This window comes from Rhinoderma darwinii, chromosome 1, assembly GCF_050947455.1.
Source record: "Rhinoderma darwinii isolate aRhiDar2 chromosome 1, aRhiDar2.hap1, whole genome shotgun sequence".
Classification (NCBI taxonomy): domain Eukaryota; kingdom Metazoa; phylum Chordata; class Amphibia; order Anura; family Rhinodermatidae; genus Rhinoderma; species Rhinoderma darwinii.
This window is the reverse complement of record NC_134687.1, coordinates 551,654,045-551,681,251: the sequence shown is the minus strand read 5'-3', so window position 1 is coordinate 551,681,251 and position 27,207 is coordinate 551,654,045. Positions and strand designations below refer to the sequence as shown.

Here is a 27,207-nt window from a genome sequence, read left to right as displayed (position 1 = left end):
CGTCCATTACGGACGTAATGTGCTCGTGTGAATCCAGCCTTATTCTCTGATAAAGTCATACCTACCAGATTTTACAAATCTGGCTTGGTCATGAAGGTCCAAACAAGCTTGGTCATTAAGGGGTTAATGGCACCAAAATATCTCCAATTTCAACTATTGAGAGGTTTACTTAACACAATTTGCAGACAACTTGTTAGGTTTTTACCCCATGTTTTTCTTATTGATATATATATATATATATATATATATATATATATATATATATATATATATATATATATATATATATATATATCTCTTAAGCTTAAGGCACCAAGGGGATCAGGGGTGCAAGCTGCAGGTGCCCAGGACATTAGGAACATAGGCATCACTTTCAGCAATGACAGGCGATGTGCCCTGTGCAACCGCACACATCGCAAACCCCTAAGGCCGGCACTACAGTTATACAATGCAACTCAGAGTATTCCTATGGACTGCTGTTACAATGTTTGATATCACAATACTAAAAGTCTGGTGATCATTTTATGGTCGTTGGGGGCACCTCCGATGGGACCACCACCAATTGGAAGAACGGTGGTCTCTGCGTCTGCCACTCCATTCAATATCTATGGGAATGAAGGAAACAGCCGAGCGCTGTACTTGGATGTTTCCATCATTCTCATAGAATTTGAATGGAGCGACAGCATGCATGCTCAAACGCAGCTCCGTTCAATGTCCTCCTCACTGGGCTCGAGCTGTGAGGATTAACACAGGGTTCGGGACCCCCGTTTTCACGATCAGTGGGGCCCCCAGCGATCAGAAAATGATCACATATTGCGTGGATAAGTGATCATTTATGGTTCTGGGAAAACCCTTTAAAATGTCATGTGATTGCTGCATATCAATACATAGTGGCGAAGAACTTAATGCAGAACAATGGACATATTAATACTAATTATTTTTACTAACAATGATGAGGATGTTAGATCTTGTCCATACAGAATGTAAGCATATACACCCAACACACATATATGTATATATTGACTGAAGGATGATGAACGCAGAGTTTCCAGCAGAGGGCGCTGAGCATGATTCCCTTTAGATGTTACATCCATAGCTCAGTGGTGATGACGTAGGACGGATGCCATAGTGGGTCAATCGGTGACTGGATTGCGTGCTTGCGGCGTGCCTATGGCAGGGTCGGAGGAAAGTAGGGAGATTTTGTTCCGGCGTGGAGTCGGTCAGGTAACGATTGTCGTACGACTTTGGTGTAGTGTGTGGTTGTCGAGCAGATAGTTGCTAGCAGGCAGTAGTGTCACTGCACGGGGGGGCCACATGTCACTTTACAAGAGGGGAATGCTCCCTTCCATGAAATATTACACGAGCTGTTGTTCAGCTGATGCGCTTCAGGACGTGCTGGGATTTGTAGTTCTATAAGTAGGGAGCTACACTATGGCCTTCTTCCACTTCTAACTATGGTTTCCCTCTATAATAACTCAGCCAAGTACCGTTAATGTTTCTCTATTCTGGTATCTGATAATCTAGAACGTTTGATAATCCGGCACTTCTTTCCAGTACAGAACTGCAAAAGAGGAGAGGTGAGTAAGGCTGCGTTCACATCTGCGTCAGGGCTCTGTTACCATCACCATTGATTTCAATGGTGACTGATCCGGTGCAAATGGTTTCCGTTTGTCTCCGTTGTGCAGGGGTTCCGTTGACTTCGCTATTGATTCCGTCAAAACGACAGAACCCTTGCACAACGGAGACAAACGGAAACCATTTGCATCGGAACAGTCACCATTGAAATCAATGGTCATGGAAACGGAAACCTCTGGTTTCCGTTTGTGTCAGGGCTCCATTCTGATGGAAAATTTAGTCGGAACGGAACCCTGACGCAGATGTGAACGCAGCCATAAGTGTTGTTTTTTTTGTTTTTGTTGTGTTTTTTTATTTTTTTGATACATTTGTCTGATTTCTGCTGCAGAAAATCCACCCCCGAATATATAAGCGCTTGGGGATATTCCAGTGGATTCCACGCGGTTTCTGTGTCGTATACGCTGAAGACTTTTTTTTTTCCGCAGCATACCACACGCATGTGAACTTACCCTTAATGTTTCATTTTGCGCGCTCACTGCCTTAATATTTGCTACCGTAACTTTTCTATGACATACTGAATAATCTGGCACCTATATGGTCACATTGATTACCTGATTGAAGGAATTTAACTATATAGTGTATTCACTATACATGCTAGGGCATTGATACACACCACAATACTTGTTTCTCCCCGCCTCCGGAGTAAGGATATACCAGTGTGTGTGTGTGTGTATATATATATATATATATATATATATATGTATGTGTTAGGGCTGGGCAACTAATCGAAATTCAGCCCAATTAATCGACAGTCATCTGGCGAATTTCGGTTTTATAAATTATCAGGGGGATGTAAGGTCCCTGCTCTACCGTTCACTATGTATGGCTGGACACGAGGCAGTGACGTCATTCGCGGTCAGCATGAGGTGATGCGGCCGGCGCTGCACTAATGAGCGGCGGTTCAGGCACTGAAGACAGAACATGGGGGTGTTCTGTAGTGCGCCCGCCATGTCCTCTGTCTTCAGTGCCGCCGCTCATTAGTGCAGCGGTGGCCGCATCGCATCATCCTGACCCCGCGGCACTTGTTATCAGGACTCCGGAGAGGAGCAATGGCTGTATTACACAGCGGCAGCCCCGCTCTCATACATTCATGTGTTACTATACTGAGCTGTGCGACTGCGCAGCGAAGTATCGAAATACATGAAATAACGGTATCGAACTGTTTAGGGATGCAGCGTATCGAAACAGTATCGAAGTTTCGATGCATCGTGCATCCCTATTTAGGTCATAATTGCCCAGCCCTATTATAAATAAATATATATATTTCAATGAGCATGTAGAAGGGGCAGAGAGCTCGATGCCACAGTTGTTTGGAACCGCTCATCCAAACGAATGAAAATGTAGTCACACGTGGAACTATGATTTTCTTTTTCAAAATACATTTCTATTCCTTCATATCCAAGTGGGAACATTTCTTTGTGCAATTTACAAATTAAACCGCCGCGAATCTGCTGTGTGTTCATGACAGAACTCCAGTATGGCGTATTTCTTAGTCCAGGTTAACACCCTTCCATTTTAAGCATTAAGGCCCTTTTAGACGTGCCAGTGATCGGGCAATGAGCGTCCATATCAACGCTCGTTCACGATCCTCACCCTGTGTAAACATGGCAACGATGGGCCAATAAACTAGCAAATGCTCGTTCATCTGCTTATCATATTGTATAGAGCAGAAAATCTCATTGTCTGCAGCACATCTCTGTGTAAACGGGGAGATGTGCTGCCGACGTGATAGAAATGTATGGGGACGAGGGATCTGAGTAATGAGCGATCGCCCCTATACATAGCTCCTTGTGACAGGAGCAAATGAGCACCGATCAACGAGCTGTCTTGATCGGCGCTCGGTTTTACAGCCAAAATTGTCCGGTGTTAAAGAACCCTTAGGCTAGGTCTACAAGGCAACTTTGGTTGCAATGCGACATCGCAAGTATTGATTGTGAATTTGGTCGTAAAAAAAAAATCTAAATCTGCTGGATTTTTGGTCGGAGATCGCAGGTTACACATAACTTTGCCTGCATAGGTTGTAGCACTTTCAGGACCGAACATATTTTGGCCTCCAGAACTGCAGGATTTTTTTGTTTCTAATATGCTTTTGGTATTCATGGTATACCAAAGCAACATTGCCTGTCAGTAACAAACTGACATACAATCTAATAGGCATACGGTTATGGCGGACCTAGGGGACTTTGATAGCAAACCATCGGCGCGTAACGGCATTTTAGGCCCCGTTAACACTTTTTTTTGCAACAGAAAAAAAATTGCCTCAAAACTTTAGGAGTTTTGAGGCAAATTTTGAACTGCTTGCGCATATTTTTTCGCGAGGCTTTTCACTCGTGGCCATTGAAGTTAATGCAAGGACCGCAGGCAAAAAATGCTGCAAAAAACACTCAGAAGTGAGCATTTATTAAAGGGGGGGAGCGATTTCGGCCGTTTTTTTGGCTCCCATTCCAACGCGGTTTGCGCATCAAAATCGGAGCCAAAAAACGGTGTAAACTGGCCCTAAGTCCTCATTTACACAAACGTGTTTTTGCACCCGCAATTCATCCTCAAAAATGCGGATGACTTGCAGACCCATTAATTTCTATGGGCCTACACACGATCGTGGTTTACAGGGACTGTGTATTGCCCAGAGCCCGGACCGGAAAAAAATAGGACATATTATACGGGCCGCATTTGCGGTCTGGGCTCATTGAAATCAATGTGTGCACAGACTGTGTCTGTGTTTTGCGTACGGCCCGCGGATGACACTCCGTGGCTGTCCATGGACCGTGCACACTGCTACGGCCGTATGCATGAGGCCTAAGGGGTTTAAAAAAACAAAACGTTACTGTAATCTACATTGCAGCGCCTATCTGCTGCAATAGGAGATAAGGGTTGCAAAATCTGGTGACAGAGCCTCTTTAAGCTGCAGTAAGTTTTGTGGCACATCGGCAAAACATTGCCAGTGCTTCTGTAACATAGTAGGTGACCACGCCGGTCTTTATATGAGTCTGTAGATCCATAGGATCTGGGGAAAAGACCTGTTGCTAGTCAGGCACCTGAACTCACTGTCTAACAGGCTCAAAGCTTGATTTAATTATGCATGAGCCAGAGCCGCTTACCAAAAAGGTGGACACGTACCGTCCATGTATTACGTGGTTGGCACCGAATACTACATTTAGTATGGAAATGTGTGGCTGCCGCTCCGATGACAGCTGGTCGCCATGACGCCTTTAATGAAAATATGGGTTATCTTTCAGTGGCAATTCCTTTGTAGTATTTAAATCTTTTTGTCCAAACTTCCTAATTTAATCTAACAGAATTTTAAGCTTTCTTTCGTTTTTCTTCATAATAGAGTGATGATTCAGATATCTGGGATGATACAGCATTGATCAAGGCTTATGATAAAGCAGTGTCCTCATTCAAGGTTTGTTTTGTGCATGGTATTTTATATAACTTTCTCACTTTGAAGTGTATTTTTATGTTTATTGCTTTAGACAGATAATATGTGGACATTAGTTGACTACATGGCCTGTATAAAACATCACTCACGTATTTAAAAAAAATTATAATTTTTTTTGGACACCATGTCGGCAGATTTTTTTTCCTTGTTAATAGAGAAGTGGTTTAAATATAGCCTAGTAATCAATCATTTTTATAGGCAGTCCTCTTCTATATATGTAGCACACAACCCACTAACCAAACATTGATAAAAGAAAAAAACAGGTTCTGTGATGATGAGAATGAATTGTATATAATGTATACTGTACTTCCAGAAAGCCCTGAAGAATGGAGAAGACTGCCCTATGGAGCCTGAGTCACCAGAGAAGAATACCAAAACCAAAAGAAAAAATAACAAGAAGAACAGGAGTCGGAAGAAAACCAATTCTGCTCCTTTAAAAAAGGTAGTTGTCTTATGGTCAGTTCACACGGGCCATAAAACGCAGGTAAAAATCCTGGCCATTAAGGCCCTATTCACACGGCGGATTTTGCCTGGTGGGTCCTGCCGCAGAATTATTCCTGCAATGCGAGGAAACTGCCCAAAGATCGGGCAGGACGCTTCTTTTTCCCGCTAGCTGAAAAAAGAGCGCCCGACTCCCATTGAAATAAATGGGAGGCCGAATTTTCAGACGGGTTCTGCCACAAAAATTCCGCCGTGTGAACAGGGCCTAAAAATCTGCATTAAAAATTCATGAAGAAATTTTGAGGCAAATCTTTTCTGCCTGTCAAAAAACGGTGTGTGAATTAGGCCTTAAACATGCACGTATTTGGATGAATAATATATGATAATATGCTTGTGAATTTCATAATATATTATAAATCATCTGACACTTTTTCATACACACGTGTGTAATCGCACACACCTGCCGTTAGCATCACGCAAACGTGAGCAGATTCTTGTGGGGGGGGTCATTCTTGCCAATTTGGGAAAATACACATTTGCACTAAAGTGCTGGTGCCTGCGTCACTAGGAAGCCGCTGTGTACCTGCTAAGTGCCAGACTTCTTTATTTCTGAGATGACCGTTTAACATTCAAACAATCGTACCCGCATGGGCAATAAGCGATTTTATATTTTTCTTTACCTAAGGCCTCATGCACACGACCGTATTTTTTCCCACCCGTAAATACTGGCGTAAATACGGGTCCGGTGTCACGTATTCCACCCGTTTTGCACCAGTATTTACGAACCCGTGCCCGTAAATATGGGTCCGGTGTCACCCGTATTCCACCCGTATTTACGGGCACGTTTTTGGCGGCAAAATAGCACTGCACTAATCGGCAGCCCCTTCTCTCTATCAGTGCAGGATAGAGAGAAGGGACAGCCTTTTCTGTAATAAAAGTTAAAGAAATTCATACTTACCCGGCCGTTGTCTTGGTGACGCGTCCCTCTCTTCACATCCAGCCCGACATCCCTGGATGACGCGGCAGTCCATGTGACCGCTGCAGCCTGTGATTGACCTGTGATTGGCTGCAGCGGTCACATGGCCTGAAACGTCATCCAGGACGTCGGGCCGGATGTTGAGAGGGACGCGTCACCAAGGCAACGGGCGGGAGACCGGACTGGAGGAAGCAGGAAGTTCTCGGTAAGTATGAACGTTTTTTATTTTTTACAGGTTTATACTGATCGGTAGTCGCTGTCCAGGGTGCTGAAAGAGTTACTGCCGATCAGTTAACTCTTTCAGCTCCCTGGACAGTGACTATTTACTGACGTCGCTTAGCAACGCTGCCGTAATGACGGGTGCACACATGTAGCCACCCGTCATTACGAGAGCTCCATAGACTTCTATGGACTGTCCGTGCCGTTATTACGGCCTGAAATAGGACATGTTCTATCTTTTTCAACGGCACGGGCACCTTCCCGTGAGAAAACGGGAAGGCACCCGTCGCCAATAGAAGTCTATGAGCCCGTTATTACGGGTCGTAATTACGACTCGTAATAACGGGAGTTTTTACGGTCGTGTGCATGAGGCCTAAGGTAATGCAAATTGTGTCTGGGAATTTCCTGTAGCATTGCATGTGTAAGTTCATAACAGTCCTGCCTTTACAGGGACATTTCCCTATGTATATTGCTATATAAGAGAATTAATATATATGGGGTACGTTTCTTTATGGTCTTTGAATCCACTATTCTGGCCACTTATTTACCACCTTTATTCTAGTGGCGAGTTGGGGACTTTTGTAATGCTGTCTGGTCAGAGGATGGGAACCTGTATCCGGCCACCATCTCTTCTATTGATGCAAAGCGAGCAACTTGTACAGTCACATATACCGGCTATGGCAACAGTGAGGAGCAAAGTTTGACTGATCTGCGTTTCCCAGACAGTTCAGAAGGAGAAAGTGACCCAAGAGATCCAGTACAGGTAAGAATCAACATAATGGGGGTTCAGTTACATTGGGGGAGTTTTATCAAAACTACCTCAAAGAAAAAGTAGAGCAGTTGTCCATAGAAATATATAGGCTATGGGATGCACTTGAGAAGTGGAGATGCCCGACAAATGGGTTTCCCACTTCGAATAGCAAAAGATAATCATGGCACACTCTTCAGAAATTTCATGCATAAAGTGATCTTTATTGAATTTGTAATTTAACATGTGGTTTCCATGAAGGTCAAAAGGAAAAATGATGTGTAAAGCGACAAATATAAGACGTTTCGGTCCTCCCAGACCTTACTCTCCAAGTCGCAGGTATGCTGGGGATGGAAGGGCTTGAGGCAGGTGGATTCAGCGCCAAATAGGTCTGTGTCTCAATAAATATCACTTTATGCATCGCATTTCTGAAGAGTGCCGTGATTATCTTTTGCTGTCCATAGAAATCGTTGCAGTTTGTATTTAATGAAGGGCTTCTGAGAAATTAGAGCCTGCGCTCGATTTCTTGCTATGGGAAACTGCTCCACTTTTCCGGTTTTGGAAAATCGCCCAATTTGTAATTTTTATTATTGAATACAGTATTTGATTGCTAATGGGTTTAAGAGGACACCAGTTGCTATAAAACCTGATAACAAAACATAAACTTCTCTTTAAAAAAAGCCAAAAACAAAGGGAAGGCATCACCTTACAGAAGAGACAGGAAAACTTTTCCTTGTGGCTTTCTCTGATTCGCACTACCTTGTGACAAGAAATACAGATCTTACACTAACTCAGCAATGCAAATGTACCAATGAGGCACGTGCACAGAGCAGCACGTGCGGCAGCACACACAGCTGTTGAAATGGTTTATTATTTTTTTTTTTAAATTGGCTTACAGTGTATATTTTCTGGACAACGTTGGTATATTAACCCTTTCACGACCAAGGACGAAAATGCACGTCCTGGTCGGCTGCTAGTTCCCGCTCCAGGACGTGCATTTTCGTCCGCATTTCAAACTGTCACTCTGTGTAAACACAGAGTGACAGACCCGCGCTGACAGCTGTCCCCGACAGCTGAGACATCAGTCTTGCCGGACAGCGGACCATCGCCGCTGCTTTCGGCAGTTAACCCCTTAAGTGCGGCGACGGATTGCCGTCGCCGCATTTAAGTGGTTTGAAGCACATCGGCAGCCCCCACGAAGTGATCGTGGGGGCTACCGATGCTTGTCACGGCAATCGGAGGTCCGATAATGACCTCCGGGTTGCCATGCACGGAAGCCTCGGAGGAACAGCCTCCGGCCGTTCCTCCTCTGCTTCCTGTCAGTGTGACAGTCACGTCACAATGACAGTTGGAGTACATTACACTACGTGTGTAGTGTAATGTACTCTAGCAGCGATCAAAGCTGCAAGTCTAAGTGTCCCCTAGTGGGACAAGTTAAAAAAGTTTAAAAAAAGTAATAAGTAATAAAAATGTTTAAAAAAAAGTGTAAAAATAAAAGTTATAAGTTCTATAAACAGAAAATGCTTTTTTTTCCTATAATAAGACTTTTATTATAGAAAAAAAATGAACACGTTAAAAAAGTACACATATTTGGTATCCCCGCGTTCGTAACGACCCCAACTATAAAACTATAATGTTATTTTTCCCGCACGATGAACACCCCCAAAAAAATCAATAAAAAACGACGACAGAATCGCAATTTTTTTGGTCACCACCCCTCCCAAAATGAAGAATAAAAAGTGATCAAAAAGTCGCATGTTCCCAAAAATAGTACCAATAAAAACTTCTATCCGTCCCGCAAAAAACAAGCCCTTACACAGCTTTTTTGACTAAAAAATAGAAAAATTATGGCTCTCAGAATATGGCGACACAGAAATTTTTTGGGTTTATAAATAAGTCATTTTATTGTGCAAACGCTAAAAAAAAGGACCAAACCTATATACATATGGTATCGCCGTAATCGTACCAACCCCCAGAATAAAGTAAAAATGTCATTTATAGCGTACGGTGAGCGCCGCAAAAAGAAAACCTAAAAAACGGTGTCAGAATTCCTGTTTTTTGCTCAGGATTGCAAAAAAATTTAACAAAAAGTGATAAAAAAAAAAATCACACGTACCCCAAAATGGTACCAATGAAAACTACAGATTGTCCTGCAACAAATAAGCCCTCACACGACTCCGGTGGTGAAAAAATAAAAAAGTTCTGGCTTTCAGAATATGGCGATGCAAAATGTTCCAAAAGTGGATAAGATCGGGCGCCATTTATCAGTGCGACACCAGTCACATATCTATGAAATATTATTTATTTACCCCATTATTGTACCCTCTTATGCCCTGATATACCCCGCACAGATTACATATGCCCCCACATTATAACCTGAAATACCAGCGAAACCCAAAACAGAAAAACTACCAAGCAAAATCTGCGCTCCAAAAGCAAAATGGCGTCCCTCCCTTCTGAGCCCTGCAGCGTCCCCAAGCAGCAGTTTGCGCCTACACATACGGCGTCGCCATACCCGAGAGAACCCGCTTAATGTTTTATGAGGTATTTGTCTTCTGTGGCACACACTGGGCACAACATATTATGCACTAAAATGGCATATCAGTGGAAAATTGCAATTTTCACTTTGAACCATCCGCTGCGCATTAACCCCTTTGCGCACTATGACTTAATTGCCTGTCATGGTGCGGTGGTTGATGTATGGAGCCGGCTCACGTGCTGAGCCCGCTCCATACGCTGCGGGTGTCGGCTGTGTATTACAGCAGGCCCCCTCGGTACTAACGGGCAGGAACAGCGATCGCGCTGTTACAGAAGCCTGTAAGAATAACAATATACTGCAATACATTAGTATTGCAGTGTATTGTACCAGCGATCCAATGATCGCTGGATCAAGTCCCCTAAGGGGATTGATTAATAAAATGTGTAGAAGAATTATAGTTATTAGTAGTGAGATTTTTTTTTTGAAAGTTAAAAAAACAAAACACCTTTTCGCATTTTTCTTCTAAAGTAATGTAAAAAAATGAACAAAATTGGTATCGCTACGTCCGTAAAAGTCCAAACTATTACAATATACCATTATTTAATTTGCACAGTGCACACCTTAAAAAAATTTATTAATTGAAACCGCCAAAATCTCAGTTTTTTTTTGTCACCTTCGCTCTAAAAGAAAAATGTAATACAACTTTTGAATCACTTTTTATGTACCAAAAAATGGTACCAATAAAACCTGCAGCTCCTCCCGCAAGAAATAAGCCCGCACACCGCTCTATTGATGGAAAAATAAAAAAGTTATGGCTCTTGGAAAGCGGGGAGGGAAAATCTAAAATAAGAAAGCAAAAACTGGATCAGTCCTGAAAGGGTTAATTCATTTCTAATGAAAAAACGTATGACCCCATGTGGGGTATTTCCGTACTCGGGAGAAATTGCTTTATTTGGTTGTTTTTTTCCTCCTTTATCCCTTGTGAAAATGAGAAAATTCAACATTTTAGTGGAAAAAATTTTGATATTAATTTTCGCGCCCTAATTCTAATAAACTCTGCAAAAGACCCGTGGGGTGTAAATGCTCACTATACCCCTAGAAAAATTCCTTGAAGGTTTTTCCAAAATGGGGTCACTTTTGGTGGGTTTCCCCTGTTTTGGTCCCTCCAGTGCATTGCAAATGCGACATGGCACCGAAAACCATTCCAGCAAAATCATAAATCCAAATGGCGCTCCTTCCCTTCTGAGCCCTGCTGTGGGTCCAAACAGCAGTTTATTACCACATATGGGGTATTGTCGTAATCGGGAGACATTGCTTTACAAATGTTGGGGTGCATTTTCTTCGTTATTCCTTGTAAATAATAAAAATTTCTATGTTGTTTCAGAAAAAAAGTACATTTTAATTTTTACAGACTAATTCCAATATATTTAGCGAAAAACCTGTGTGGTCAAAATGCTAACTATACCCCTAGATAAATACCTTAAGGGGTCTAGTTTTCGAAATGGGGTCGTTTATGGGGAGTTTCTATTGTTCTGGCAGCTCAAAGCCTCTCCAAATGTACAGTGGGGCCTAAAACATTTTCAAGCAAAATAGGAGTCCTGAAAGCCTCCGGGTGCTCCCTTCTTTTGGGGCCCTGCCGTGTGTCCAAACAACGCATTAGGGCCACAATGTGGGTATTTTTGAAAACAGGAGAAAGAGGGTGATAGATTTTGGGGTGTGTTTCTTCATTTTCATGTTCGCTTTACAAAGAAATCGGTCTTCAAACAAATACTTTTATGAAAAAAGTGAAATTATTTTCTTTTTCACCTGATATGCATTAAATTTAGCAAAGAACTGTGGGGTCAAAATAATTACTATACACCTAAATAATTACGTTATGGGGTCTAGTTTTCTAAATGGGGTCGTTTATGGGGAGTTTCTATCGTTCTGGCAGCTCAAAGCCTCTCCAAATATACAGTGGGGCCTAAAACATTTTCAAGCAAAATAGGAGTCCTGAAAGCCTCCGGGTGCTCCCTCCCTTTCGGGCCCTGTCGTGTGTCCAAGCAATGCATTAGGGTCACAATGGGGGCATTTTTGAAAACAGGAGAAACAGGGTGATATATTTTTGGGTGTGTTTCTTCATTCTCATGGTCGCTTTACACAGAAATCGGTCTTCAAAGTGATACTTTTATGAAAAAAGTGTTTTTTGTTTTTTTTTCACCTGCTATGCATTAAATTTAGCAAAAAACTGTGGGGTCAAAGTACGCACTACACCCCTAGATAAATACCTTAAGGGGTCTAGTTTTCTAAATGGGGTCGTTTATGGGGAGTTTCTATCGCTCTGGTAGCTCAAAACCTCTCCAAATGTACAGTGGGGCCTAAAACATTTTCAAGCAAAATAGGAGTCCTGAAAGCCTCCGGGTGCTCCCTCCCTTTCGGGCCCTGTCGTGTGTCCAAGCAATGCATTAGGGTCACAATGGGGGCATTTTTGAAAACAGGAGAAACAGGGTGATAGATTTTGGGGTGTGTTTCTTCAGTCTCATGGTCACTTTACACAGAAATCGGTCTTCAAAGTGATACTTTTATGAAAAAAGTGAAATTAAATTTTATTACGCCTGCTTTGCATGAATTCTTACAAAAAAACTGTGGGGTCAAAATACTTACAACACCCTTTAATAAATACCTTAAGGGGTGTAGTTTTCAAAATGGGGTCACTTGTGGGGGTTTCCACCATTCTGACAGCTATGAGCCTCTGAAAACCTGGCTTGGTGCAGGAAAACAAAATGTACTTCAAAATGTATAAAATTATTACTAAATTTGTAAGTCTTCCAAATTGCTCAAAAAAAATTTTTTTTTTTCAAAAGTGCTGCCAAAATAGAGTAAAGAGATGGAAATATATATTTAATTAAAAAAATTGTGCAGTATGTGTGTACATATGTGACATATTGCAGTTAAAAATAGGGAAAAATGATAATTTTTACAAAATTTCTTCAATTTCTCTATTTTTTTATTAATTTCCGCAAATCGTATCAGTCTACTTTTACCACTAAAATAAAGTACAACATGTGACGAAAAAACAATGTCAGAATTACTTGGATATTCAAAACTTTCACAGAGTTATTCTCTGATAAAGTCAGACATACCAGATTTGACAAATCTGGCTTGGTCATTAAGGTACAAACATGCCCGGTCATTAAGGAGTTAAGTGTCAGCATAGAAATGTTAATATCGTAAACCAACACTATCCAAGTTTCCAAAATTAGACAAAGTGCAAATGTATTTAACTTAATAAAGTTACTATTTATTGAAAAAACCAAACTGTGCGACAATACTAAGTTACCCGCAGAAACAGACAAGAGAAAAAGTGAAATTGCCCTTGGTTGATGTCCACCCATCAAACTACAATAGAAAAATAGTCAGTGACTATATACAAGTATCAACCAATTTATAAATGGTACCAGAACCACACTGAGCACCTCGACGTGTGTTTCGCATCTTTCGTTAGTGATTTCAGTCACACATCTGTCCCAAAATAGCACGCAACATGCTGCGCTATTGTTTCCGGTAAAACCATGGACACCATGTCGGAAAACAGACGGAACCCATTAAGGTCAATTGGTTTCATCAGGTGCCGCTAGTGTCCATCGGAACCGGCGCTTCCAGTATTTTTGTTTTGCTCCTCTGGCAGAGCAGAACAGCAAAAAAACGGATGCAGATGTGGATAAGCACTAAGTATTTAAATAAGAAAATAATTGCAATGAATTCTGTAAATACCTGTTTTTTTAGGATAAGGTGTGTGTGTGTGTGTGTGTGTGTGTGTGTGTTTACATGTACATGAGGAATAACACAATTTCTGGTCATGACATGGTATTTTTTTTTTCTTAGCAGTTTTCCCATCTGCAGGTTCTCTTATTCTCCGTTTTCCCTGAGCTAGTGGCTTGAGCCTTACTGCTATCATGTCTTCTATACACTGCACACATAGGGAAGAGAACACCCTTCCCTCCTATCTCTATCACATATATTTAAGTTGCAGCAGCATGGAGGAGATTATACAGCCGTAATGAGTAGTGTAGCTAAGAATCCAGCACTGGAGTGAGATTTAACACTTACTAGAAGTTGCAGCACGTCTGTGTTCCTGTGTCTCGCACTCTGCTCTCCCTCTCCTCTTCATACACTTCTATGGACAGCTGTAACCTGCTTCCTCAGTGAGCTGATGGTCTGTCTTGTCAGCTTTACCAGTAAATTCAGAGTCGGTAAACAGGAGGGGAAGGGGACAGAACCAGATAAGCTGAGAGAGGCATTTTTCTCTAATAAGATACACTACCGTTCAAAAGTTTGGGGTCACCCAGTCAATTTTGTGTTTTCCATGAAAACTCACACTTATTTATCAAATGAGTTGCAAAATGACTAGAAAATATAGTCAAGACATTGACAAGGTTAGAAATAATGATTTTTTAATTTGAAATAATTTCTCTTTCAAACTTTTTGCTTTCGTCAAAGAATGCTCCATTTGCAGCAATTACAGCATTGCAGGCCTTTGGCATTCTAGCTGTTAATTTGCTGAGGTAATCGGGAGAAATTTCACCCCATGCTTCTAGAAGCCCCTCCCACAAGTTGGATTGGCTTGATGGGCACTTCTTGCGTACCATACGGTAAAGCTGCTCCCACAACAGCTCTATGGGGTTGAGATCTGGTGACTGCGCTGGCCACTCCATTACAGATAGAATACCAGCTGCCTGCTTCTTCCCTAAATAGTTCTTGCATAATTTGGAGGTGTGATTTGGGTCATTGTCCTGTTGTAGGATGAAATTGGCTCCAGTCAAGCGCTGTCCACAGGGTATGGCATGGCGTTGCAAAATGGAGTGATAGCCTTCCTTATTCAAAATCCCTTTTACCTTGTACAAATATCCCACTTTACCAGCATCAAAGTAACCCCGGACCATCACATTACCTCCACCATGCTTGACAGATGGCGTCAGGCACTCTTCCAGCATCTTTTCAGTTGTTCTGCGTCTCACAAATGTTCTTTTGTGTGATCCAAACACCTCAAACTTCGATTCTTCTGTCCATAACACTTTTTTCCAATCTTCCTCTGTCCAATGTCTGTGTGCTTTTGCCCATATTAATATTTTCCTTTTATTAGCCAGTCTCAAATATGGCTTTTTCTTTGCCCCTCTGCCCTGAAGGCTAGCATCCCGGAGTCGCCTCTTCACTGTTGACACTGGCGTTTTGCGGGTACTATTTAATGAAGCTGCCAGTTGAGGACCTGTGAGGCGTCTATTTCTCAAACTAGAGACTCTAATGTACTTGTCTTGTTGCTCAGTTGTGCAGCGGGGCCTCCCACTTCTCTTTCTACTCTGGTTAGAGCCTGTCTGTGCTGTCCTCTGAAGGGAGTAGTACACACCGTTGTAGGAAATCTTCAGTTTCTTGGCAATTTCTCGCATGGAATAGCCTTCATTTCTAAGAACAAGAATAGACTGTCGAGTTTCATATGAAAGCTCTCTTTTTGTAACCATTTTAAGAGTTTAATCGAACCCACAAATGTAATGCTCCAGATTCTCAACTAGCTCAAAGGAAGGTCAGTTTTATAGCTCCTCTAAACAGCAAAACTATTTACAGCTGTTCTAACATAATTGCACAAGGGTTTTCAAGTGTTTTCTAATCATCCATTAGCCTTCTAACACAGTTAGCAAACACAATGTACCATTAGAACACTGGAGTGATGGTTGCTGGAAATGGGCCTCTATACACCTATGTAGATATTGCATTAAAAACCAGACGTTTGCAGCTAGAATAGTCATTTAGCACATTAACAATGTATAGAGTGTATTTCTGATTAATTTAATGTTATCTTCATTGAAAAAACTGCTTTTCTTTCAAAAATAAGGAAATTTCTAAGTGACCCTAAACTTCTGAACGGTAGTGTATATTACAAAGTTTCTTATATTCACTTATACTATTGATTTATACTGAGTTTGTTGAAAGTGCCTATTTAAGTGTTTTTATTTAAGGATGTGAACGGGGATGAACATTCAACAGATGAAAGTGACAGGTCCTCTCGAGCTTCTGATAACCGAGATCAGCACAGAGCTGCCGCACCAAAGCTCCCACACTGGAATCCCCCCTTCCCGCCAGCTCCACCCCCATTTATTCCTGGCTTTGGACAGGTAAAGAGTAAATTAACTGTGATTAGGCTATTTTCCTTGGATTACATAAGAGGAAGAGTTATTCAACTTTGTTTCATTTTTAACCCATGCTTTATCTTTCATGTAGATAATGACCTATCGTTGCTTGATTTTTACTATCCATTATCATAAACGGCTTTCCACAGTGTGCGTTAGCAAATTCTCTGTTATGTACAGTAATGAAGACATGATATTTTGTGGTCCATACTGAATCATTAATCTCCTGCTATAAATAATAATTTCTGTATTTCAGCATGGGGAGAAATCTAGTCAAGCACATACCTTTCTTCCTGGATGGCCTCCGTCATTTCCTTCAGGTCCTCCTGTAAGTCATTATCTCGTCGCATTACTCATGAAATGTGTAGTGCAGTATAAATACCTATAAAATATATATATATATATATAGCCTGTATCATACAGCACAGAAGTTAAAGGATGCAACGCTTTCACTTTAATTCCCTGGCAATGTGTGATGTAACTGTACATCACAGCCGCCAGGAGGGAGTATGGAGCAGGCTCACAGGCTGATAATGCTCCATAATAAGCAGGTGCCGTGGTCAATAGCGACGGCAGCATTTAATCCCATAGAAAGTGGGGGTGCACTCCCCCCACGATGCCATAGAAAGGTGCGGATGGTTGTCATGGCAACCTAGGGGACCTTACAAACACCCCCAGGTCTTACATTTTCTGCTCCTATTAAGCCCTCCCAGAGGCAGGGCTTAATAGGAGCCAGTTTTAGGTACCATGCACTGCAATACATGAGCATTACAGTGCATTTGAACAGTAAAGTTTTAACATAATTGGTACCACCGCGTCTGTAAAAGTTTGATCTATTCTAACACAACGTTATTTAACCTGCACGGTGTAAAAAAATAAATAAATGAAAACGCCAGATTTTTTGGTCACCTTTGCTCCCCCAAAAAAGGGAATTTAAAAGTGATCAAAAAGTAGCATGTACCACAAAATGCACCAATAACTACAGCTCGTCTGATAAAAAACAAGCCCACACGCTCAACAGTAAGGCTGGATTCACACGAGCACATTACGTCCGTAATGGACGGAACGTGTTTCGGCCGCTAATCCCGGACCGAACACACTGCAGGGAGCCGGGCTCCTAGCATCATAGTTCTGTACGATGCTAGGAGTCCCTGCCTCTCCGTGGAACTACTGTCCTGTACTGAAAACATGATTACAGTACGGGACAGTTTTCCGGCAGGGACTCCTAGCGTCGTACATAACTATGATGCTAGGAGCCCGGCTCCCTGCAGTGTGTTCGGTCCGGGATTAGCGGCCGAAATACGTTCCGTCCATTACGGACGTAATATGCTCGTGTAAATCCAGCCTCAGATTTGAAAAAAAAAGTGAGGGCTCTTGGAATATGGTGACAAAAAACAAATCTTTTGTTAGGGTCAGTTCACACTGAGTTTTTTTACACGTTTTTGTGACGCGAAAAACGGCCGAAAATGCCTCCCATTGTTTTCAAGAGGAGACAGAGGCATTTTTTTCCTGCGAGCGGAAAAACCGTCTCGCGGGAAAAAGCGACATGCCCTATCTTCGGGCGTTTACGTCTCTTACCTCTCATTGACATCAATGGGAGGCAGAGAAAGCATATTTCGCTGCGTTTTTGCCCGCGGTGCTCAATAGCCTAACAGAATGAGGCAAAAAAACTCTGTGAACATACCCTTAAATAGTTTTTTTTGTTTGGAAAAATAGTAAAACATAATAAAAACAATATAAATTTGGCATCCCGGTAACTGTATTGACCCACAGAATAAAGTTAAAGGGTAACTAAACTTTCAACAAACTTTTGACATGTCAGAGATTTGATCTGTGGGGGTCTGATCACTGAGATCCCCTCGATTGCTAGAACGAAGCGGCAGAAGAGCTCGGGTGAGCGCTGAGCCACTTAGTTTCTGATCGGCTTTTCTCAGATAGCCGATGTAACAATATCGGACTCAATAGAAAATCTATGGGCCCGTACACTGCTACATCGGCTTTCCGAAAAAAGGCGATCAGAAACTAAGCTGCTCAGTGCTCACTGTGTGCTTCTGCCGCTCCGTTTTAGCGATAGGTGGGTGTCTCAGTGCTCGGATCCCCACCGTTCAAAACTTCTGACATGACACGTCAGATGTTTGTTGAAGGTTTAGTTACACTTGACAATGCGTGAAAAACGACATGTTAAACGCCGAAAACACAAATCCAAAAAACAATGGAGATATTGCTGTTTCTTTCCTATTCAACCCCACAAATATATTTTTTTCGCTTTCCCAGTATATGATACATTAAATGCCATTCAAAATGATGTTGTCCCCGCAAAAAAACAAGCCCTCATACAGCTATGTTGATGGAAAATCAAAATGTAAGGCTTTTAGAATCCAGGGAGGAAACGTGTAAAAAAAATAATAAAAAAAAATAATCGCTTCGGCACCAAGGCTTTTAAAGAGGTGCTCCATTATGGGGGACAAGAGAACACCCCTCTCTCTGGAGGATATGGGTGCACGCTTGATGGGTCATGGCATATTTCATCAGACACTATGTGCTGCTTCTTGGACCCCTGCTACCTTTGCCTGATCGCCTTAGGCTCTGTCCACTTGCGTTATGTGCTTTCTATCACAGTTTTCAGTATTTTTTGACAGCAAGAATAGCAGTCTGCAGCGCTTCTTGCCAATCTAGTCAAGCACACTCCTTTCTTTCTGGGTGGCCTCCATCATTTCCTCCAGAGCGACAGCAAATGCTCCTTTTTTCTCTCCGGCTGAGAGTGGGTGGTGAAGCGTGGGTATCAGAGAGGTCGGACCTTCAATTACTTCTGTGAATTGTCTGATTGACAGGTCATAAAGCAAGAAGGGGTTGGTTGGGACAACCTCTTTTTAAGCTGACGAAAGAAAGGAAATATGTGTTGGCAGATCCAGTTAATCTAATATCTATCCTGTATGTGTAGCCAGCCTTAAAAGTCATTAGTAGTGTTCTGTCTCTTATTATAATTTATTACAATTCGTTACTTTAAATATACAGAGAACAGCAGTTCTCTGGTTAAAATGCTAAGAAGTTGATATATACGTGATAACAAAGTCTATGCTGTGTATGTCTAGTTGATTCCCCCTCCACCTCCTATGGGTCCTGATATTGCTGAAGATGATGAAGCATTGGGAAGCATGTTAATTGCCTGGTATATGAGTGGCTATCATACTGGTTACTACCTGGTAAGTGGAATCGTTTTACTGTTGTTGCTTTCTAGGCAGCATTTATCTTAATACATAGACATAAAATACTTTTAGGCTTTGTTTTATTATACTTTTTTTTTTTTTTTTTTTTATAACTTTTTCTTTGAATCACATCAAAAAACATATGTAAATGCTTATTGAAACAATCCCATAAAATTGCTGTCGTTTAGGACATTCCCGTTTTGAATCTGTGACCGCAAAATAAAAAAATCTATATCCGAAACAGCCATAAGCTGGTGTGCATTTTCCCTTCAACTTGGTAACTTGTACTTTAGCGTAATTTATATGCCAACTTGTAGCTAGGGTTTAAAAGTGTACCTAATGTTCTATTTATTTCCCCACAACCTATTTGTTATAGAGAAACATTGAGATTGCTGTCATGTTAATCCTGTGATTTTACCATGACTGTACCACTCCAAAATCCCTGCGACCCTTTCCACAGCCATAAAGTTAAATGAAAAAATTCAGGCTGTTTGCAGCTGCCACTAGGGGGAGCGAACTGCATACATATTAATTATTGTGAGCTCTGGCAGCGTTATAAGTACTTATGCAGTAGCCTCCCACTATTAGCAGCTGCATGGAGCCAGAATTGTATTATTTCGCTCTATGGGTCATCAGCGGATTTGTAGCTCTGTAAGACTGTTCACATCACGTTTATGCTTTACGTCGACAGATAAGCTGATGTATGGACCAAATGTAAAGCCCTGTTGCATGAAACTTTGTATACCATACAGTTGTGTACGTTGTTCATCGGCTCCTGTGTTAAAAAATATTAATATACTTCCCTGCCCATACACTGAATGTACACCCTAAATGCGGTGTGAACAGAGCCTAACAGAAAAAAGAAGCTCCGTCCATTATGAAGATCTATTATGAAAATAAAAATCTGTGTTTCTACCACCTAATATGTAATGCATTTATCTTCATACAGCACCCATACGATATATAATATTTGTGACACAGCTCTGGTTATATCAAATGGCATTGTCTTTTAGGGTTTAAAGCAGAGTCGAATGGAAGCTTCATATGGAAAGTATTCACATCCCAAGTAAAAATAGCAAACCGCAACATGTGAGTATTGCAGTACTCCGAATATATTTAAATGAAGTGACTTGTCCTCTTGTGCACCTTCCATTGTTTACCAATCTCTGTGACCTTGATAAACTTCAAGCAAAATTGATCTTAGCCTTGTCTGGTAAAGACTAACCTGAATTAAATGAGCCCCAATGCCAGATTATCTAAATATCGCCCAACAGTCCAGCCCAAAACATCACTGTAGAAACGTGAACATACATTAAATCCATAATAAACAGATCACATTTCTGGAACCCTGTTCATTCTTTTACGTTGCAGGTTGTATTTGGGGATCCCTGGTCAGTGAAACCCAGAACAGGCCCCCCGGCAGTCTAAAATCAATTACAAGAGTATTGCCCACCATATGTCACCGCAGCATTAGTAGTTGTAGTGCGACTCCCTTCGGTGAGATGCAGGAAGTCCGTTACTGACAAACTAATTTTCTTAATTTATGATACTTTTTTTTTGTTCTCGATATGTAATAAACCAGCAGTAGTGTTCTCTCCCAGCTCCCTTCTCATAGACGTACACTAGAGTTGAATAGCTGAGACTTTGTACTGCACGCCTACTAAATTCTGGCATCCAGTTTAGACTCTATACACATTAACCCCTTCCTACTTTGGCCACTTTTGGCCTTCCTGACAGAGCCTCAGTTTTCAAATCTGAGATGTTTCACTTTATGTGGTAATAACTTCAGAATACTTTAACCTATCCAAGCGATTCTGAGATTGTTTTCCCGTGACATTTTGGACTTTGTTAATGGAAAAATTTGGTTGATACGTTCAGTATGTATTTGTGAAAAAAGACCAAAATTTAGAGAAAAATTGCAAAAATTTGCATTTTTCGAAATCTAAATGTATCTGCTGTAAGACAGGCAGTTATACCACACACAATTGTTGCTAATTAGCATCCCCCATATGTGTACTTTATGTTTGCATAGTTTTTTGAACGTCCTTTTATTTTTTTAGGACGTTACAAGGCTTAGAACTTTAGCAGCAATTTCTCACATTTTCAAAGAAATTTTGAAGGCTATTTTTACATGGACCAGTTCAGTTGTGAAGTGGCTTTGAGGGCCTTGTATATTAGAAAGTCCCCATAAATCACCCCATTTTAAAAACTTCACCCCTCGAAGTATTTAAAACCGCATTTAAAAAGTTTCTCAACCCTTTAGATGTTTTACAGGAATTAAAGCAAATTTCATGATTTTTTTTTGCTGCAGAAATTCATTTTTAATCAATTTTTTGTAACACAGAAGATTTTACCAGAGAAACACCACTCAATATTTATTTATCTAGATTCTGCAGTTTTTAGAAATATCCCACATGTGGCCCTAGTGTGGTAATGTACTGAAGCACAGGCCTCAGAAGCAAAGGAGCACCTAGAGGATTTTGGGGCCTCCTTTTTATTAGGATATATTTTAGGCACCATGTCGGGTTTGAAGGTCCTCTTGGGGTCAAAACAGTGGAAATCCCCCAAAAGTGACCACATTTGGGAAACTACACACATCCAAGGAAATTATCTAGGGGTATAGTGAGCATTTTGACCCCACAGTTTTTTAGCAGAAATGATTAGGCTATGAAAATCTACATTTGTTTCAAAGAAAATGTAGGTTTAGCTAATTTTTTCTCATTTCCACAAGGACTAAAGGAGAAATAGTACCGCAACATTTGTAGAGGAATTTCTCCCGAGTAAAACAATACCCCACATGTGGTGGTAATACGGCTGTTTGGACACACGGCAGGGCTTAGAACGGATGGAGCGCCATTTGGCTGTTGGAGCTCAAATTTAGCAGGAATGGTTTGCGGAGGCCATGTCACATTTACAAAGCCCCTGAGGGGACACAACAGTGGAAACCTCCCACAAGTGACCCCATTTTTTGAAACTACACCCATTGTGGAATTCATCTAGGGGTGTAGTGATCATTTTGACCCCACAGGCGTTTCATAGATTTTATTACAGTTAGGCAGTAAAAATAAAACAATCCCTTTTCTTCAATAAGACGTAGATTTAGATAAAAATTTGTAATTTTCTCAACAAAGGAAAAAAAGAACCCAACATTTGTAAAGCAACTTCTCTAGTGTACGGCAATACCCCATATGTGGTCATAAACAGCTTTTTGGGCACACGGCATGGCTCAGAAGGGAAGTAGCGCCGTTTGGCTTTTGGAGTGCAGATTTTGCTGGCTTGGTTTCTGGGCGCTATGTTGCGTTTGCAAAGATCCTGTGGGACCAAAACAGTGGAAACCCACCAGAAGTGATCCCATTTTGGAAACTACACCCATCAAGGTATTCACCTAGAGGTGTAGTGAGCATGTTTACCCTGAAGCTGTTTTGCAGAAATTAGTGTGCACTCGATGTTGCAGAGTGAAAATGGGATTTTTGGCATATGCCAATATGTGGTGCCCAGCTTGTGGTACCGTAACAAGACAGCTCTCTAATTATTATGCTGTGTTTCCCGGTTTTAGAAACATCCTACATGTGGCCCTAATCTTTTGCCTGGACATTCGACCAGGCTCAGGAGTGAAAGAGTACCATGCGAAATTGAGGCCTAATTTGGCGATTTACAAAGTATTGGTTCACAATTGCAGGGCTTGATTTGAAATAATAAAAGAAACCCATGAAAAGTTACCCCTTTTTGGCAATTACACCCCTCAAGGCATTTATTAAGGGATGTAGTGAGCATTTTCACCCACAGATCTTTTCCATAAATTATTGTGCTGTGGCTGGTGCAAAGTAAAAATTTTAATTTTTCCCTAGATATGCCATTTCAGTGGCAAATATGTTGTGCCCAGCTTGTGCCACTGGAGACACACACAGCAAAAATTGTTAAAAGGATTATCCCGGATAAAGCGATGCCATATATGTTGAAGTAAACCGCTGTTTGGTCACGCTGTAGGGTTCAGAAGTTAGGGAGAGCCTTTTGGCTTTTGTAGCGTGGATTTTGATTGGTAGTAGTTTTGTTTTGAGTTTTACTGGTATTTTCGTTTATAATGTAGGGGTACATGTAAGCTGGGCAGAGTACATCAGGGGCATAGTAATGGGGTAAAAAAAACAATAAAATCTATAAATGTGTGCTGGGCTGTGAAGAATCCTTTATGCGCAGGCCAGTGTCGCACTAATAAATGGTGTCCTTTCTTATCCCCCTTTTGGTCCACACTCCGCACATTTGCAGTATGGGGAATTTTGCTGGGAAAGTGTTTTTGTGGTATACGGGCTTCCTCTCTTCTAGCAGATATGTTTGGGCTGTACCTTTTTCCTTGTTCCCTAATTTTGGGGCCTTGATAAATCGCCTTTTGAAATAGAAGAAATGTTCCCCACGGCCGGCACATGTTTCCTTACATATTGGAGCCTTAACTAATTTTATTTTTTCATAGACGTAGTGGTACGAGGGCTGTTTTTTTGCGGGATGAGCTGTAGTTATTATTGGTACCATTGGTACATGCAACTTTTTGATCACTTTTTATCCTATTTTTTTGGGAGGCAAGGTGAGCAAAAAACAGCAATTCTGGCACAGTTTTTTTAATTTGTTCTTATGCAGCGTTCACATTTCATAAATTACATGTTAACTTTATTCTGCGGGTCAGTACGAATCCGGCGATACCAAATTTATAGCACTTTTATGTTTTACATCTTTTTGCACAATAAAATTACTTTTGTAAAAAGAATGACTTTTTTTCTGTCGCTATGTCCTGAGAAACATAACTTTTTAATTTTTTCATCGACGGCGCTGTATGTTTTTTTGCGGAATAAGCTGTAGTTAGTATTGGTACCATTTTTGGATACATGCAACTTTTTGATCACTATTAATTCCAATTTTTGTAGGGCAAAGTGAGAAAAAACCCCGAAATTCTGGAATTGTTTTTTACGTTTTTTTTTTTACGCCATTCACCGCGTGAAATAAATAACATCATATTTTTATAGTTCAGGTCGTTACGGACGCGGCGATACCAAATATGTATGGTATATTTATTTTTTTCAATAATAAAGGACTTGATAAGGGAACAGGGCGATTTGTGTTTTTTATTTTATTACTTGAAACTTTTATTTTACTTTTACCAACTTTTATTTTGACACTTTTTTTTAGTCCCACTAGGCGATTTGAATGTCCAACTGTTAGATAGTGCAATGCATAAGAAAAATAATCTATGTAGTGCAATGTATTAGACCTGTCAGTCATTCACTGACAGCAAGCCAATTAGGCTTCGACTCCGGGCGGGGCCTAATCTGCTTTCGTAATGGCAAAGCAGGAGGCCATTGTTAGGCCTCCTGTTGCTATAGTAGCAATCGGCAGTCCTGCGATTGCAGGACAGAGCTGTCGTTCTGCTGCCAACTACTAAGATGCAGCAATTGCTTTAGATCGCTGCATCTAAGGGGTTAATGGCAGGAATTGGAGCTCTCTCCGGTTCCTGCCATTACAGGTGGATGTCAGCTGTAATCTACCGCTGATGATGCCGGTGGCTACGGAAGCTTATTAGACCCCGCCTCCGGTTGGGGCCTGAAAGTCTTCCGTACTAGGCATACCGGGAGGCCTGTGTTAGGCCTCCGGTTGCCTTTGTAGCCACCGGCATCCCGGCAATTTCATTGCTGGGGTGCCGATGAGCTTCAAACACCTTAAATGCATCGATCGCTTTTGACTGCTGCATTTAAGGGGTTAATGGCGGGGATCAAAGCAAACTTCAGTCATCGCCACTACCCCAGGGTGTCAGCTATAACATGCAACCGACACCCGGGGATGAGCCGGTGTCCACCATTTGTCGTATGGATACGGCAAAATGCGGGAAGCACTAGCTTTCCATGACGTATCCATACGACCAATGTCGGGAAGGGGTCAAAGGGGTTGTCCAAAACAACCCTTTTTTTTTAAATGAAAGCCACGATCTAACCCCCGACAATCACCAGGGAAAGGTACTTTTGGCCATATAAATCCCTTGCAGTGACTGCTGCAGTAGAAACGTAATATTACATGGCAGTCATTCTAATGAATGGTTGTCCATGTAATGCATGGATGGGCCATGTCTGCCAAAATGGGAGCCGCTCTTACAGGGCATATGGACAGGGATTGTGTTGGTGAGACAACCCCTGTAAGGCCTCATGCACACGACCGTAGCCATGTGCACGGCCGTGATTTTCGGGTCGGCCGGCAGCGTACTGTCAGCCGCGAGCCGCCCGCAAATCGCGGGCCATGCACATGGCCACGGCCATTATTTTCAATGAGGCCGGACCGCAAAAGACGGCCGTAATAAGACATGTCCGTTCTTTCTGCGGTGCGAGCTCCTGGGCCATGCATGGACCGTAAAAACTACGGTCGTGTGCATGGCCCCATAGAAATGAATGGGGCCGCAATTCTCCCGTGGATTTTCGGGGGAATTGCGGCCGCAAAAGCATGTTCGTGTGCATGGGGCCTAAGGCACATACTGTCTGCACATTTGAATAAAAGGCTTAGATTTTTATCCTCAGAAGTGATAGATTCTCTTTGTACAATCCTTCCCTGCAGTTCCCTCAGCAGGTAAAAACATTGCATTAGTTATCTGAAAGTTTTACAATTCCTTCACTATTTCCTGGATGATGATTCACATTTCTCTCATTCTTTCTAAATAGACTTGTGGCTACCTATGAAACAAAAAGTATGAATGCAAATTTGCATAGTTGATGATGACACTAACAATGTTTGGTTAAGTGGGTTGTCTGGTTTAGAAAAAACATTTTCAACTAAACACATGCCTTGCAGAACCGGGTCGGCACTTTGATTCCAACGGCCACTGTGTAATGCCGCATTTCCCCTGTGGTTCCACACAGATTTCATTAAAATTTCTGGGTCCCCAACATTGCGATACCCTGTAGTCAGCTCTACCCTACCAACAAAAAAGGTTACCCAAAGCAGAGAACCTTAAATAAAGGTCATAGTAATTGCCCTAAAGTTATCCTTTTTTTTTTTTTTTCTACTTTGCTTCTTCATTGTGTTCTATGCTGTTTAATTGAGTTATTTTTATCATTTTTTTTCTTTTATATACATAAAGCTGGCATCTCTCCCAGGGAGAGGACATGACTATAAGGTTACAGGACAGCGACAAGAAGACAACCGTTTTATTTTTATTCTTTTTTGCGGTCTCATTTTTATCTGAAATATTTGTCAACGGATGTTAGAATGTATGTTTATTTTGGCATCTTATATAATTGAACCTATAATAACTCTGTACACTTTTAAGATGCTGCAAATGATTATAATGTATAATGCATTTAATAATCTCAACACATTTGTGTAAAAGTAATTACAAATCCTGAGAATCCAGCAGACAAAAAGGAAAGAAAACCGCGGAGGTAATGAGAAGGGATGTGGAAAGAAAAATAAGTAGTTCACAGTTTAGCCACTGGGGTAATTTTCAAGAGCAATAGAAAAACTCATGACAATTTCAGTTTGTTACGGACTGTCAGATGGGGACACCTTTTGATACTTCATATGACAGTCAGAGGAGTGCATAGTCCTATAGCTTGGCCTCATAGGGTATAATGGGAAGCTACTATGGATGTCAGATGAGTGCAGTCATAAGCATGTGATAAATGTAATAACTCCTGCCTTGTATGGTTCATATTATGTATTCAATTCTCATTTGGAACAAATCCTTGTACTCATCCTATTTTTCGCACCTTTTTCAGGATTCTGTCTTGTGTGCAGTATTTGGAGTACATAGATCTTGTTCTGTGGGACCTCTTGCCATGTTAAAACATTTTTGATTCATCTCTGTATTATTTCTTTAAAATGTTTAGTTTCCGAAAAACAGTTTTTCTAATAAAATTAAAACATTTGCCAGTTA

General features: G+C 41.3%; 1 protein-coding gene across 2 annotated transcripts; it reads left to right on the top strand.

Moving 5' to 3' along the window:
• The first annotated feature begins 1,104 nt into the window (after positions 1-1,104).
• Positions 1,105-27,207, top strand: SMN2 (survival of motor neuron 2, centromeric). Of its 2 annotated transcripts, none has more exons than XM_075838022.1 (9): positions 1,105-1,224; positions 4,967-5,038; positions 5,388-5,516; positions 7,273-7,473; positions 15,928-16,083; positions 16,355-16,426; positions 19,191-19,301; positions 20,318-20,393; positions 27,050-27,207. In XM_075838022.1, exons 1-8 carry the CDS (start codon positions 1,171-1,173, stop codon positions 20,372-20,374), a joined length of 852 nt encoding a protein of 283 aa, XP_075694137.1. In that variant the 5' UTR covers positions 1,105-1,170; the 3' UTR covers positions 20,375-20,393; positions 27,050-27,207. The 2 variants fall into 2 exon arrangements, with proteins under 2 accessions (XP_075694137.1, XP_075694128.1); XM_075838013.1 differs by having other exon boundaries at positions 26,413-27,207.